Source organism: Eretmochelys imbricata, chromosome 25, assembly GCF_965152235.1.
Source record: "Eretmochelys imbricata isolate rEreImb1 chromosome 25, rEreImb1.hap1, whole genome shotgun sequence".
In the NCBI taxonomy this organism is placed as follows: Eukaryota; Metazoa; Chordata; order Testudines; family Cheloniidae; genus Eretmochelys; species Eretmochelys imbricata.
In genome coordinates, this window is record NC_135596.1 from 16441465 (window position 1) to 16454684 (window position 13220).

A 13220-nucleotide genomic window follows, 5' to 3' on the forward strand; every position below is an offset into this window, starting at 1 on the left:
GCATGATTTTATTTAACAGGAAACTGGTCTCGCCCAGGTCCGACTTCCAGTTCCAGCTGGACCTAGGGGAGGATGGAGCTCACAGACAGCCAATATCCAGCAAATAAGAATAGAAAAGAGCCAAAAGGACCTAAAAAAGTGGAAGCAAAGAAGAAACTGGCAAGTGGTTTCATGCCCATAAATGAGAGTTTGATGGAAAAGGCCCTCTGGTTCCTAAATTCACCGTCGTAACCAAATAATACAGTAAATCACTGTTGTTTATGGTCTAACTTTAAACCACTTTGCTCTGATACCTGTGAGCCCAAATTGACGAGCATGCCCTATTGCCACAGCTGCAGAGACACCACTGGTGAAACTGTGCTGGCTTTTGCTCCATAAAAGACAGCTGCAGGATCAGTTTCCCCTTTCAGCTGTGCTCCATGTCTGTATTCAAACACTAGGACTTTGGTGACTACCTCCCCGGCCAGAGGTTCAACCTGGAGAGCCTTCTTTAAACAAAGGATGTGGAAAACAGGAGCAAGAAACCAAGGGCGCAACAGGGCCAGGAAGGAGCAGAGAACCTTTTGCTAGCTGGAATGCTATTTGAGAATCCAATCCAAGCAAAGGAATCACTGTGTTATAACCATGGATAACCCAATCTTCTGACTTATCCTAGATCAGCTGTTACAGCACAGAGGAGGGCATTGCAACCTGCAAACCGAGGAAGGCTCACCGCCTTGGAATCAGACCCATGGGCTCTGTCCCTGTGTGCTGGTGCCCCCCCGTAAGTGCCCTTAGCAGAGAGTCTCCAACCCCAAATTTTCAAGAATCATGAGACTGTAACAAAATCTCATGTTTTTTTAAGCCATAGATCTGGGGATTCTTTTTGTTGTTGCTGTTTTTCTTTTTGAAAACTTTGCCACTGTTAGCCAGAGTGCTGGTCCCAGGCCTGGACAGAAGAGGAGGGTTCTGCAGTTAGGTTTGCGACCCCCTCAGCTAAAACTTTACTGCAACAGAAACAGTTAAATCAAAACCTGAGGACAGTGGGTGCAGAGGACACTCAAAACCCAAATCTGACAGAGCTCAGTGAAAGCCAAAAGGAACCTGAGATCTTGAGACATGGAATCCTAATGACCAAAGCTGTAACAAGTCTAGGCAGGTGGAATGTACATACTTTGTATGGTGCGGGAAAGCTGGCACAGGTTACATGAGAAATGAAAAAATACCATCTGATGATACTTGGTGTAATAGTGGGACGAGATGGGCAGGGAGTGGGAAGATGATATCCGAAGGCGCTACAACCGTCAACTCAGGAGGAGGAACACAGAAAAGAAGTGTAGGAATTATGCTGGACCACATCACAGTGAAAATCCTGCTGGCTTGGGAGCCAGTGAAAGACAGACTAACAACCAGGTTGAAACAAGACATGTCAAGGGAACATTAATCCACGGATATGCACCAACAAATGCACAGCAAGCAACAGTGAAAAGGATACAGTCTACAAGCAGGTGCAGCAGTCCTGGATGTCATGCCTAACCACAACATCAAGCTGATGACAGGCAAGACTTCCAAGCACAAAGTGGCAACAACTCTACTGGCTGGGAAGAAGTCATGGGCACAGTAGCAGAAGACATCCAAGATAATGGCAAATGGCTCTTGAATCTCTGTGGCAAAAACCCCTTAAGAGGAGGCTGTCTTTTCCAGCACAATAGTATTCCCAGGCTCACAGGGAGACCACCAGACAACTGTGACAGTCAATCAGATAGACCATGAGTGTATAACTAACAGATGGGCATCTTCTTTGAAAGATATCAGAATCAGCAGAAGAGCAGATGTTTGCTCAGATCATTATCTTTTAGTTGCCATGTTACAATGTATGCTCAAAAAGATCACAAAGATAGGCAACAGGAGTGTTACAGCAAGCGAGAAGTTCAAGGACAAAGAAACACAGATCAGACTGCATTTAGCAACCATTCCGGTGTTTTACAGGATCAGGCTGATGAAAACCTGGAAGACAGATGGTCAAACTGACAGAAGATGGTAGATGAGACAGCAGAGGAAATAACGGGCCACTGAAAGAGGCAGAAGGAAGACGCGTGGATTACATCTGGAACATGAACAGTGATTGACAAGGCTCTGAAGGCAAAAAAGGAACAGTGCAAGACAGGCAGAACTCTTAGAGGTGGATGCAAAAGACAGAGACAGGGATAAAGAAATAAAGGAGAGATGCAGGCAAGAGAGAAATGTTTGGATTCAGGAGGTTGCAGAAGCACAGAAGGGAGACTTTCAAGCAGCTCTACAGAACAGTGAAAAACCTCTCAGGAAGCACCAGACCATCCCTTGTGATGCCCTTCAGGGACTCTCATGGACAGATGCTGAAAACATCTGAAGAAAAAGCCAGACAATGGAAAGAACATTAAACTGTTCAGAGCTGATGATCATGCACAAATAGAAGCAGGACCAGTAACACCCAATGAACTTGTAGCAGCTATCCAAGTCCTCAAACAGGTATAAGTTCCCGGGACTGACAAAATTCAAGCAGAGGTACTGAAGGCAGGAGGCAATATTCTGACTAAGCAGCTAACAAAAGTAACCAAACATGGGTGAAAGAACAAGTGCCACCAGACTGGAAAGATGGTATCATGGTGGCACTGCCAAAAAAGGGGGGGATCTTAGTGCATGAACAGGGGAGGTACTGTAAGGCTATCAATTCCAGGCAAAGTATCGGCTACCATCAGCTGAACAGAATGAAGACTACAGTGGATGCCATACTACAAGAGCAAGCTGGGTTCTGTCCAGGTAGATCATGTTGTGAACAGATATTCGCTCTTTAACAGATCACTGAAAAAGCTATTGCTTGGCAAAAGGCATCTTAATTAACTTCACTGACTTTAAGAAAGAGTTTGACAGTGTCCATAGAGAGACCCGTGAAATATTGCTAGAAGCTAGGGGATACCAGACAAGCTATCAACATAATAAGGAGTTTATATGATGGAAGCAAATATGCAGTAGGATCAGATACAGTCCTGGGTGAGTGTTTCGATATTGTGACTTGACTTAGACAAGAGTGTCTGATATCAATTTGCCTTGTACTGTCGACGGTCTGGGTGATGAAGCAGACAACAACAAGCATCGCTGAAGGGGTAAAATCGGTTAGCATAGATGAGTAGACTTTGCCAATGACACTGCTTTACAAAGCATGACGTTGAACAGAACGACTGCCCTTCCATCAGAGGGAGAACAGGAGCAAAAATTGGACTGAAAGTAAATGTAGAGAAAACCCAGATTATGAAGGCAGGAAACTGGAGAACAGATGCAAAGGTTAACATGTGTCAGAGACAGGGTTGTGGGTGGTCAGGCCTAGCGGTTCCCAGATCTGCTCTAGGAATTGTTTTGGGGCAGTTCTCTGACCTGTGTTATACAGGAGGTCAGACTAGATGATCACTGGGGTCTCCTCTGGAATCTATGATTAGCGTAGGAGTCGGAAGCGAGGAATAGGAATCCAGTGTCAGAGCCAGACTCAAAAGTCAAGAATCAGAGCAGAGGGTCAGAACTGGAGACAGGTCAGGAATCAGAGCCAACGGTCAGAGCCAGGTTACCTAAAGTGCAGCAAGAAAGGGGCAAGGCTGGGAACCAGCAGGCTAACACAGCCGAACTGCTGCTGCTTGGCTCAAGAGCTGGTATGCTGACCCTCCCACCAATCGGGTGGGGGACCAAATCCAGCTGCCTACTACAGGATAGCTGGGTGTGTTAGGTTGCCCAGAGACTAGCTCTGCTGCAGGCCCTGATTCCTGACAGAGTGGATGGAAATGAAATCCAACAGGTCCAAGTCCCTCTCTCTGTAGAGTGCGATGACATTTGGGATAAAGATATGCATCAGAGATCAGGAAAAGCAAACTTCTCTTTTGGAAGGATGAACGCCACCTGGCCAAGCAGAGGTGTCTACTCCAAACTAAAGGTCAGATTATACCATGTGACTGTGCTGAGCATGCTACTGGCCAAGGGCAGGCGCTAACAAGAAGAAACTGGAGGTGGCCCATCACAGATGGCTGAGGAAGACGCTACATATTTCCTGGAAAGACAAAACAACAAAGGGAAGTCAGGGAGCTGCCAGAGCCAGACGTGTTAGAAAATATCATCAAAGAAAGTCGGCTCAGGACGTTGGGACACGTACCCCACATAGAAGATGGGAGACATGCTAAGCCAGCCTTGAATTGGGTGACTGAGGGAGGAAAGAGAAAGGTCAGGGGAGAACTAGCAGAAGACAGTGCCAGAAGATATTGAAGACACTGGCATCATCTGGGAGGAAGTATCACAACCAGTGACTGACCGTAACCAGGGGAGGAACTGGACTGCAGCACAGGAGGAAGTAAGGTCTGAGGTCAGGTTTTTGAGTATTTAAGATACATGAGGTCACATTTTCATGCTTTTCTCTGTAAGGGCTAGAAATGTACTTGTTTAAAAAAATATATTTTTAATTTCACATGACTCTAGCAGCTGGGGTCTGAATGCCAATTATCACAAGATTCCTGATACAATTACTCACACTCATCCTATCTGTGCCTACTAACAATCGACCAATGCATTCTATTTTTTTTTAAAAAGTTGCGATATAAATTCTGCACAGTGCGATATAAAGCCATTCTCATAGCCTTAAGCATTTCTTGCAGTGTATAAGCTGTCAATTTTTTAAATTGAAATTCAGTTATAATTAGTGGTTCCTTCCAGGCCTCCCTCCATTTTGCTGAAAAGGGGCACATGAGACACCATCAGTGCTGGGCTGAACATCTGAGTGTATCAAGTACTGAGAGCAGGATAGTAAACACAGCAAGAGGGCTGGGCCTGTGAGGATCCATTTGCAGGATCTGGCTCAGTCTCCTCCTTCAGGATCTGCTGTAACAAATAACTTCCCTTTTCAGCAACAACAGGTGCCAGCCGCATGAGACTCCAGACTGCTGATTTTAATCTCACGTTTCCAATTATAATTCACAGTTTATCCTTGGTGCAATGTGCCTCTCGCTGCACAAACTGTTAAGATGCTCCTCTGAGCAAAGGACTTACAGGCCTCTGATCTTTGCAGATGTTCCCTTGCAAATAGCTTTTAATAAAAACCCAGTATAGTCTATTGCACACAGGAGAACGAGTTTCACCTTCAGCATCCGTAACTTCAAACGCCTCGCTGCGTCACAGACCTGCGTGGCCAGTATTAAAAAGCTGCCTTTCAGTGCCTTGACAGAGATGCTTGATGTGACGAGTATATAATGAAACAGACTCGGCTGAAAAATTGTTCCAGTCTCCTCTCCCATTAAACGGAGTCAGTAAGTGCTTGGGGGCCAGGCCCGTGTCTGCTTGCTAGTGAGACTGCCTGCCATATTTCTGGACACACCGAATATTTATTATTTAACAATGAATAAAAAGTAGCAAACACTCAGAGCAGACCCCAGAAGCAGGAAAACACAATCTACAGAGTCACAAACTAAAATTAGGGGAGATTTCCATAGATGTCAGACCAAAGGCACATCTTCCATGAAAACAAGAATACGCCCGAGAGCCAGATTTAAATAAAGTAAGTCAAACTATGTCTCCTGGATTGCTGTAATCCTAGACTGCTCAGTAAAAAGGCTGTGCAGAATTTCCATTCAAAGCTGGGAACAGAAACCCTCGCATGGGCACTAAAAATAACAACTCAGTTTACCATCATGAGGTACCCACATTAGCTCAGAGCTTCAAATCAAAGAAAAGAAAACCAAGGAGCCTGGGAAGACTCTCTGTGGGGTCTAATTATGAATGCAGAAAAGTTATTTGCACCAGGAGTAAGGCAATACAATGTTTTAGCTCCAGACAAGCCCCACACAGACCCTCCATAACTGCTGTATGTATTCTCACTGCATCAGTGCACCACCTGCTACCGACCGCACTAAACGAACGTCAGCGGCTGACCCAGTCACCTCGTGGGCATTAGTCTGTCCTGCCACGCGGGGGCCCCAACACCCCCCTGGCAGGAGGAACGCCTGGCGTGGCTTCACACAGACACACAGTGTACCCACACAGCAGCGTGTGAACATTTTTCCATGCACATTCATTGTTTTCTGAATAGTCCCCTTTGCTGAGGGTGAGCCCGCACCTTGTGCTCATCAAGGGCATATTCATTAGCCACTGGAGGATGTCAGGAAGCTTCCACAGGCTCTAACCAATTTTCCTACTTCCCACACCTCTCCTCATTTCTCACCTGCAAATCCCTTGTGGTGCCTGCCATTCCTATCAGAGAAGTCGTTTACTTAGAGGCCATATTTTAATTACCCAGCTGATGGAACTGTGCAGCATAGAGAGGCAATGCTGCAGCACCAGCCGCCAAGGATGGAAGGAGGGAAATACTTTAAATCAAGGGTTAGATATGTGTCTTTAAGCATTTTCATCTTTACCCCGTGTGGGGCAACAGAAGCCTTTTCTCAGCTGCAGTTATGACTGGGCTTGCAGTCTCTCTGGTACCTACCCTGCTGGAGCTGTATCCCCAGTGCTCCCCATATTAATGCTGGCCTAGAAAGACAGTTGTTTCCTCTGGCTGCAAAGGCATTTTCCAGAGCCCACACAGAGCTCCAGGAGGCCAAGAGCTCAGCAGAATGCAAGAAAAGGATTGGACCTTTGAGTGGATAACGAGAACATCCAGAGTTACAACAGTAAATACGGGTAAAATCGGACGTTTGGAATGGCTCTTCCGCTCTCGCTGCAAGACATGAGCGGACCTCTAATTAACAGGGGTAAAGAAAAAACCAGCCTTGGAGGAACCCTATACCACCAGGTGTGTTGCCCTTCCTCCAAAGCAGCTAGGGATTGCCACAGACTGGTACTCCAGAAGTTCCAGTCTTCCTCCACCATCATTTTTTCCTGGCCCACTCCAGTGGGTTTGTTTTGGTATTTGACTTTTTTTTTTTTTTTTTAAACAAGGTATAGCATCTACAGTAGCAAACCCCTCCCCTCTGACCCCCAAGCGTTTGAAATACTGACCCATGGACCGGTGAGGATTCACTTCTACTCTAATTCCATGTTAGCAAATTTCTAATGCTAATTTGTAGCTACACTGAGATGAAGATTGACTGACATACATAAGATACCCCAAGAATAATGAACAAACAAATTTGAATGGATGTTTTGCAGTGATTTTGATTAATAAACGAGCAAGCTCTCATATCACCTCGTTAACCCACGTCAAGAGGTCAGCTCTAGAGAAATGGTAAATAATTAACGACAGCGAACATGTGCAGAACACCACAGCCGTCTTCCATAGATTCATAGATCCCAGGATCAGAAGAGACCATTGTGACCCTCTAGTCAGACATCCTGTATTACACAGGCCATAGGACCTCCCCAAAATAATCTTTAGAACGGCAGCATGTAAAAATCTGAAGAGCTTGGTGCAGCTTACTGATTTCTGCAATACAATGCATCATTTTTTGTAGAGACACGACCACCCTGCACACTCCCACTCAGGAGGTTTATTTTTAAAGTGAACACAAACGTTTGGCTAGGTTAGTTCCCGTAATCTCTATACAGACAGATTCTGATAATATTTCCTGTTCCTGCGCACTCCACCCTCGGTGCTACAGCTATCTCGCGCCATTTTAACCCTGCCCGATGCATCAGCTGCATCTGGCTCCCTTCCTCCAAAATAAGTAAGCCTTGTGCAAAAACGGCTGCTTACTCTCAAAGTTAGGAGTGAGGGGCACTAACCCAGCCCCCAGTGCTCTGGCTCTAATCCTACATTTGTAAGTTTTGCCAAAAATGGAGTGGAAACCAGCAGTCAGCAAAGATCAGGTTATTTACAGAAGAATGTGACAACGCACCCTCAGTGCGGCACATCTCCAAAGTCACCTTCCAGCAGCACCAGAGCAACTATCGCACCCTCAAGCACACGCTCACAGATCAGGGAACTGTTGCAGCAACTGTGACCCAAAAGCCCCTCACAACAACCTGTGACAGCACAAGAAAGCCTGCTACAGAAGACAGGAAGTAAACACCACAGCAGGCTGAGAACTGCATCATCTGACCTATCTCATTATCACAACCCCAGGCCATTCCACCTGGCAGCGGCTCACAGTATCAGTCTTAGGTTTATTTCATGAATATAAGCAAGGCAATCCCACCCCAGGCTGCCCTGCAAGAGAGACAGGAAGCAGAGTCTGAGAGCTAGAACACGTAGACAAGGCTTTTCGACCAAAGCGTTACCATCAGTGCACAATGCGTTCAGGTGTCTTGTGCCTTTCCTACAGAACCAGGCCTAAGAAGGGGCCTATCACATTTCTCCATTAAATGTTTAGAGAAATAAGCATCTGGTTACAAACACCTTCCAGGGCACCACAAGGCCAGGCTGGCTCTGAGGAATGGGACACAGGCCCCTTTGCCTTGGACATGGGCTCAAATCAAAACCTGGTGACAAGGTGACCAGCTGTTATGAGCTGTCTGGTGGCCTATGGAAAATGACTGGATGGTCTAGACCAGCTCCCCAGGGATCCAAGGAACCTACTTTCAAAACAGGCCCAGTCTGTCCAATAGCCCTGGAAACAGAACTCCCGCACCGGTGGCCCGGCCAGGGCAGGATGAGGCAGAGAGTGAAGCTTGCACTGCGGCTGCCCAGTTTGACTCTGATTGGAGGATTTCACTCTGGCACATTTCACCAGCATTCAATTCAACCCAAACATTTTTAGCTAAAGTAAAAGGCACGCAAGGGGCCAAGCAAGTCCACTCAGACCCAAGTGCAGACTACGCAGGCACAGTGCACACTGTTGCTGGATGAGGACTGCAATGCAATCCCAGCTGCTTCCCTGCAATGCCCCCACCCTGGTGAGCCCAATCTCCTCGCCCTCTGAGCATCACAGAGGTGCATGGGACAGTGCAGACCACATAATACAAACCACACAAGTCACCCAGGAACATTTTCAATACGTCCAGTCTGATAACACAGGAGAATTACACCTTTCTTTAAAAAACAGGATCTCAATAAGTAGGCAGGCCACAGGTCACGTTGTAACCACGAGACAAGGAGCTGAGTCTGGACTCCTGGGTTCTATTCCCGAATCCGGCACTGACTTGCTGTGAAACCTTGGGCAAGTCACTTCCCCGCTCTGTGCCTCAGTTTCCTCACTTCTGAAATGGTTAAATGGCAACATCCAAGTCAAGAGCGTTGAGACTGCTGGACTAAAATCACAAGGTAAAGTAGTGCCTTGCATAATGACAGGTTTCAGAGTAACAGCCGTGTTAGTCTGTATTCGCAAAAAGAAAAGGAGTCCTTGTGGCACCTTAGAGACTAACCAATTTATTTGAGCATGAGCTTTCGTGAGCTACAGCTCACTTCATCAGATGCATCTGATGAAGTGAGCTGTAGCTCACGAAAGCTCATGCTCAAATAAATTGGTTAGTCTCTAAGGTGCCACAAGGACTCCTTTTCTTTTTAAGGTAAAGTAGCACTCATTTTTTAAAACGAAACTGGCATCAGATCAGGGTGCAACAAGTAATTTTGCTAGTGTACACCAGGGTTTAAAGGGCTAACAACTGCAAAGCGCTGTCAGCCACAACCAAACTATTGCCTTCAAGAGGACAGTATAATTCAGCTGGCCCTGTTAACCAATTTCTCAGGCCCTGTCTACACCATTCAGGGAAAGAGTCAGCCGCTTTCTAGCGCGAACTGTAGCTCACTGGAAAGATGCTAGCGGGCTTACCCAGGCCTGCTGTCTGGGCCACTCACCTCAGATCAATTTACAGACAGCAGCTGTGATGCACATGTTTAGTCCCCGCCCAATCACACACTCCTCTCTACATTGTTCTAACTCAACAATGGGTTCAGACAATTCCCTTCGCGTAGTGACTTCTTTACTTTTTAACAGTCTGCATTGTCAAAGAATTTCAGAACTGCCTATTGCAACGTAATGGAGTACAGCACAGCACGGGCAGCAGCATCACCCACCCCAACTGTCCAAAAGTTATGAGCCAGAAGCCCCCAAAATCACGAGATGGGCTTAAAACTCAGGAGATTCTAAAAACGAATGCGTTTCAGGTTCTTTGCACTAACTGGGGGGCGGGGGGAGAGCCTTTAGGTCACACTTTGGTCATATTTTCAAGCTTTTCTCTGCAACCACGACAGCTAGAAACTTACTTGAACAAAAGCTAAAGCACATGCTTAAGTGCTTGCAAGATCAGGGCCTAAACTTGCTGCTGAGTCCTGAGGCCTTAATCAATTAAACCCCATCCTAACACAATGGGCACTACTGAACATCTTGCAGCCACCTGCCCATGACACTAGAGTTCAGATGTGATAGCCAGGTTTTGCTGTGAGAGAGGCTGAGGTCAGAGTGCAGTGCTGTTGTCACACCAACAACATGCAGGTCTGACACCCATGCAGGAAGAAAGGGTCAGTTAAATATCAAGATAAATCAAGATCACTCAGAGGCTGCTCCATCCTACTCTGCTGAGCTGTTCCAGCTCTGCACCAGCCATTTCAACAGCCATGCGGCAGGAAGCTAGGATTCCTCATACATTACAGTGCTCTTCATCATACCACACAACACTGTATGCGTCTTAGCTATTATAAAATACACCGCACTGTAATTCCATCTCTGGGTTCTAGCAATACTAATGAACCACAAGAGCATTGCCCAAGCCCTTGGGGAGAATTACAGCCTCCTTAGGTTCCGTTGGATGCACACGACTCCTTAGATTATCACACTGATTATGTGTATTTTTTAAAAAGTCATTTCACGGAACATTCATTTCACAGATATGCTTCCATGAGTACAATTATTATTATACAAGATACAGTGGTGCCACTCATACTCCCACCAATACAACTGAAGTTGACATTTTATCCAGAAATTCTTCTTCCCCCCGCCTGCCATTTAATTGTGACATTTCATCCCCAAACTTGCAAGCACTCATTAAGTTTTATACATGTGAGTCAAAGGGACAAAGTCTTTAAAGCTGTGGTTTGCAGGATTGGGCCCTAGAAGGGGGATGGATCCACGAATTTGCTAAGAAAATACACTCTCCTATTCCTCTTTATAATAAAAAGCATTGACATTTTGAGACTGAGGAAGGCAGTTTTACAGTTGTGTATCAGTCTGTGTGCAAGTGAGTTAAATACCCACATTGTATAAAGATATCAAAGACGCTCACTCCTGGATTAAACGTGGAACCAGAGATTTCAAATCTCACTCCTATCAAAATGTTGCCCCCATGGCTCACTTATTAAATTTTCAAACACGTGCCTTGGTGCTTTCCCCCAGGCTGCCCCTCACACCCTGAACACACCCTCAAAGCCCCCTCACTGTTCTCCTTAAACCCCTTCTCAAAGCTCTCCTTTGCCATGATGCTACAAACAACTTGGCAGTGGCTAGGCTGCTGGCATGCGGATATCACTGCCTGTCGCCCTGACCATTATTGTTGCATTGTTTCCTTGCACTCCCCTGCCTGTAACCACATGTTGTCTCTTGGCTTATGCTCCGACTGTTGGGGCAGGGACTCTCTTTTTGTTCTGTGTTTGTACAGCTCCCAGCACACCAGGTCCCGGCCCCTGACTAAGGCTCGTAGGCACTAAGATAATGCAAATAATAAATAAGAGCCCTTTTTAGGGAGCAAACATTTTAAAAAGCAGATTAATCACCCTCTTGAATTTGAATAAAAGCTGGATTCCATGTTTTTAGGGAAGCATTTTTGAGCTTGTCTAACTAGACGGTGCAGCCACTCAGCCCTAACACAGGCTAGTCCTGGGAACAAACAAACAGAAAAAGATTAATGTTTTTGGAAAAAATGAGCTCCGGCCATCCCAGCAGCAGCCATTTCTTTAGTGCCGCTGCTCTGGGCAAGCACAGCTCCCCTGGTCTGGGAACAAGACCTGTTTGGTAGGAGAGGGGTGAAATGCTCTGGCCTGGTTTCTGGCTGGGGGAGAGAGCAAGAACACAGGTAATACTTGCAAAACTGAGGTCTGGTCTGCACTACAGACCTGTATCACTCAGGGGTATGAAAAATCCACACCCCTCAGCAACATAGTGATATTGACCTAACCCCAGGTGTAGACAGGCTACGTCAGCAGGACGGCTTCTCCTCCCTCCAGCACAGCTACTGCCTCTCTGGGAGGTGGGCTAACTAGAGCCCCTCGTGTTGGCGTACAGCGTCTTCATTAAAGCGCAGCAGCTGCATTGACGCAGCATTTTAAGCGTTGACTTGCCCTGAGCAGTGCACTGCTCGGGCCCTATCCGCATGGCAGGAACTCGCTAGCAATGGCTGTTTTAATGGCTAGTTTTAAACCCAGCCTACTTTGGGCAGGAATTCCTGTCCCAAGAACCGAGATCTGTCCTGGACAATGAGGACAGAGACGCTGGTGTTGTTAGCACAGCCCCAGCTGGAGTGTGCTCAGGACCTGGATTGCAAAGGCCTTGCCTGGGAAACCCCAAAGATCTTACAGACCAAATGCCCCCTCCCGCCCCCGCTGAATCCTCCTTCTTGACTCCTTAGCTGGGGCCTGGCCTGACTCTGAGGTGGCTCCCCTTCCAGAGCACAACGCCCCAGCTTGAGCTCCATCCTGCCGCTGCACTGGGGCTCCCTGAAGTGACTTTAACCCCCCTGCAATTACCTCCACTGCTCTGGCCCTCACCTCCAGCCCAGAGCTCAGCAGCTCCAAGCAGGAGAGGAGCCCAGCCAGAGCCAGACCTTGAGTCTGGAGACCTGGAACATCCTCTCCCCAGGGCGGCAGGACCAGGGGGCCCCAAATCCTGAGTCACAGACACGCATCACAGCACATAGCCCCCCCACTGCATGTAACCCCCCACATAGAGACCCCCCACTGCGTAGAGCCTCCCCCCCCCGCCATGTAGCCCCAGGGCGCTGGAACAGTTTTTACAGTGGGGGTGCTAAGAGCCATTGGACCAAACTGTAAACCCTGGATCTGATGGAAACCGCTTCAAACCAGGGGGTGCAGCAGCCCCCCCTCACTCCAGAACCTATGTGTAGCCTCCATCGTGTACAGAGCCCCCCTCCACTGCATGTAACCCCCCCAGCCTACAGAGCCCCCCCCCACTGCATGTAACCCCCCCACAGCCTACAGAGCCCCCCTCCACTGCATGTAACCCCCCCACAGCCTACAGAGCCCCTCTCCACTGCATGTAACCCCCCCACAGCCTACAGAGCCCCCCCCCACAGCACGTAACCCCCCCACAGCCTACAGAGCCCCCCCCACAGCACGTAACCCCCCCACA

The 13220-nt window shown here is 47.4% G+C and overlaps 1 protein-coding gene across 4 annotated transcripts in view; it reads right to left on the bottom strand.

Annotated features, from left to right (window-relative positions):
• MAST3 (microtubule associated serine/threonine kinase 3) overlaps nucleotides 1-13220 on the bottom strand; it is a 59914-nt gene that overhangs the window by 31878 nt on the left and 14816 nt on the right. Inside the window, exon 1 of one of the 4 annotated variants that reach the window (XM_077841912.1) lies at nucleotides 11630-11701. The exons of the other annotated variants lie outside the window; for them this stretch is intronic. Within the exon in view, the coding sequence (XP_077698038.1) occupies nucleotides 11630-11661 (32 nt within the window). The 5' untranslated portion in view covers nucleotides 11662-11701. Of the gene's footprint in view, nucleotides 1-11629; nucleotides 11702-13220 lie in introns of those variants that run through there. 4 annotated transcript variants of the gene reach the window in all.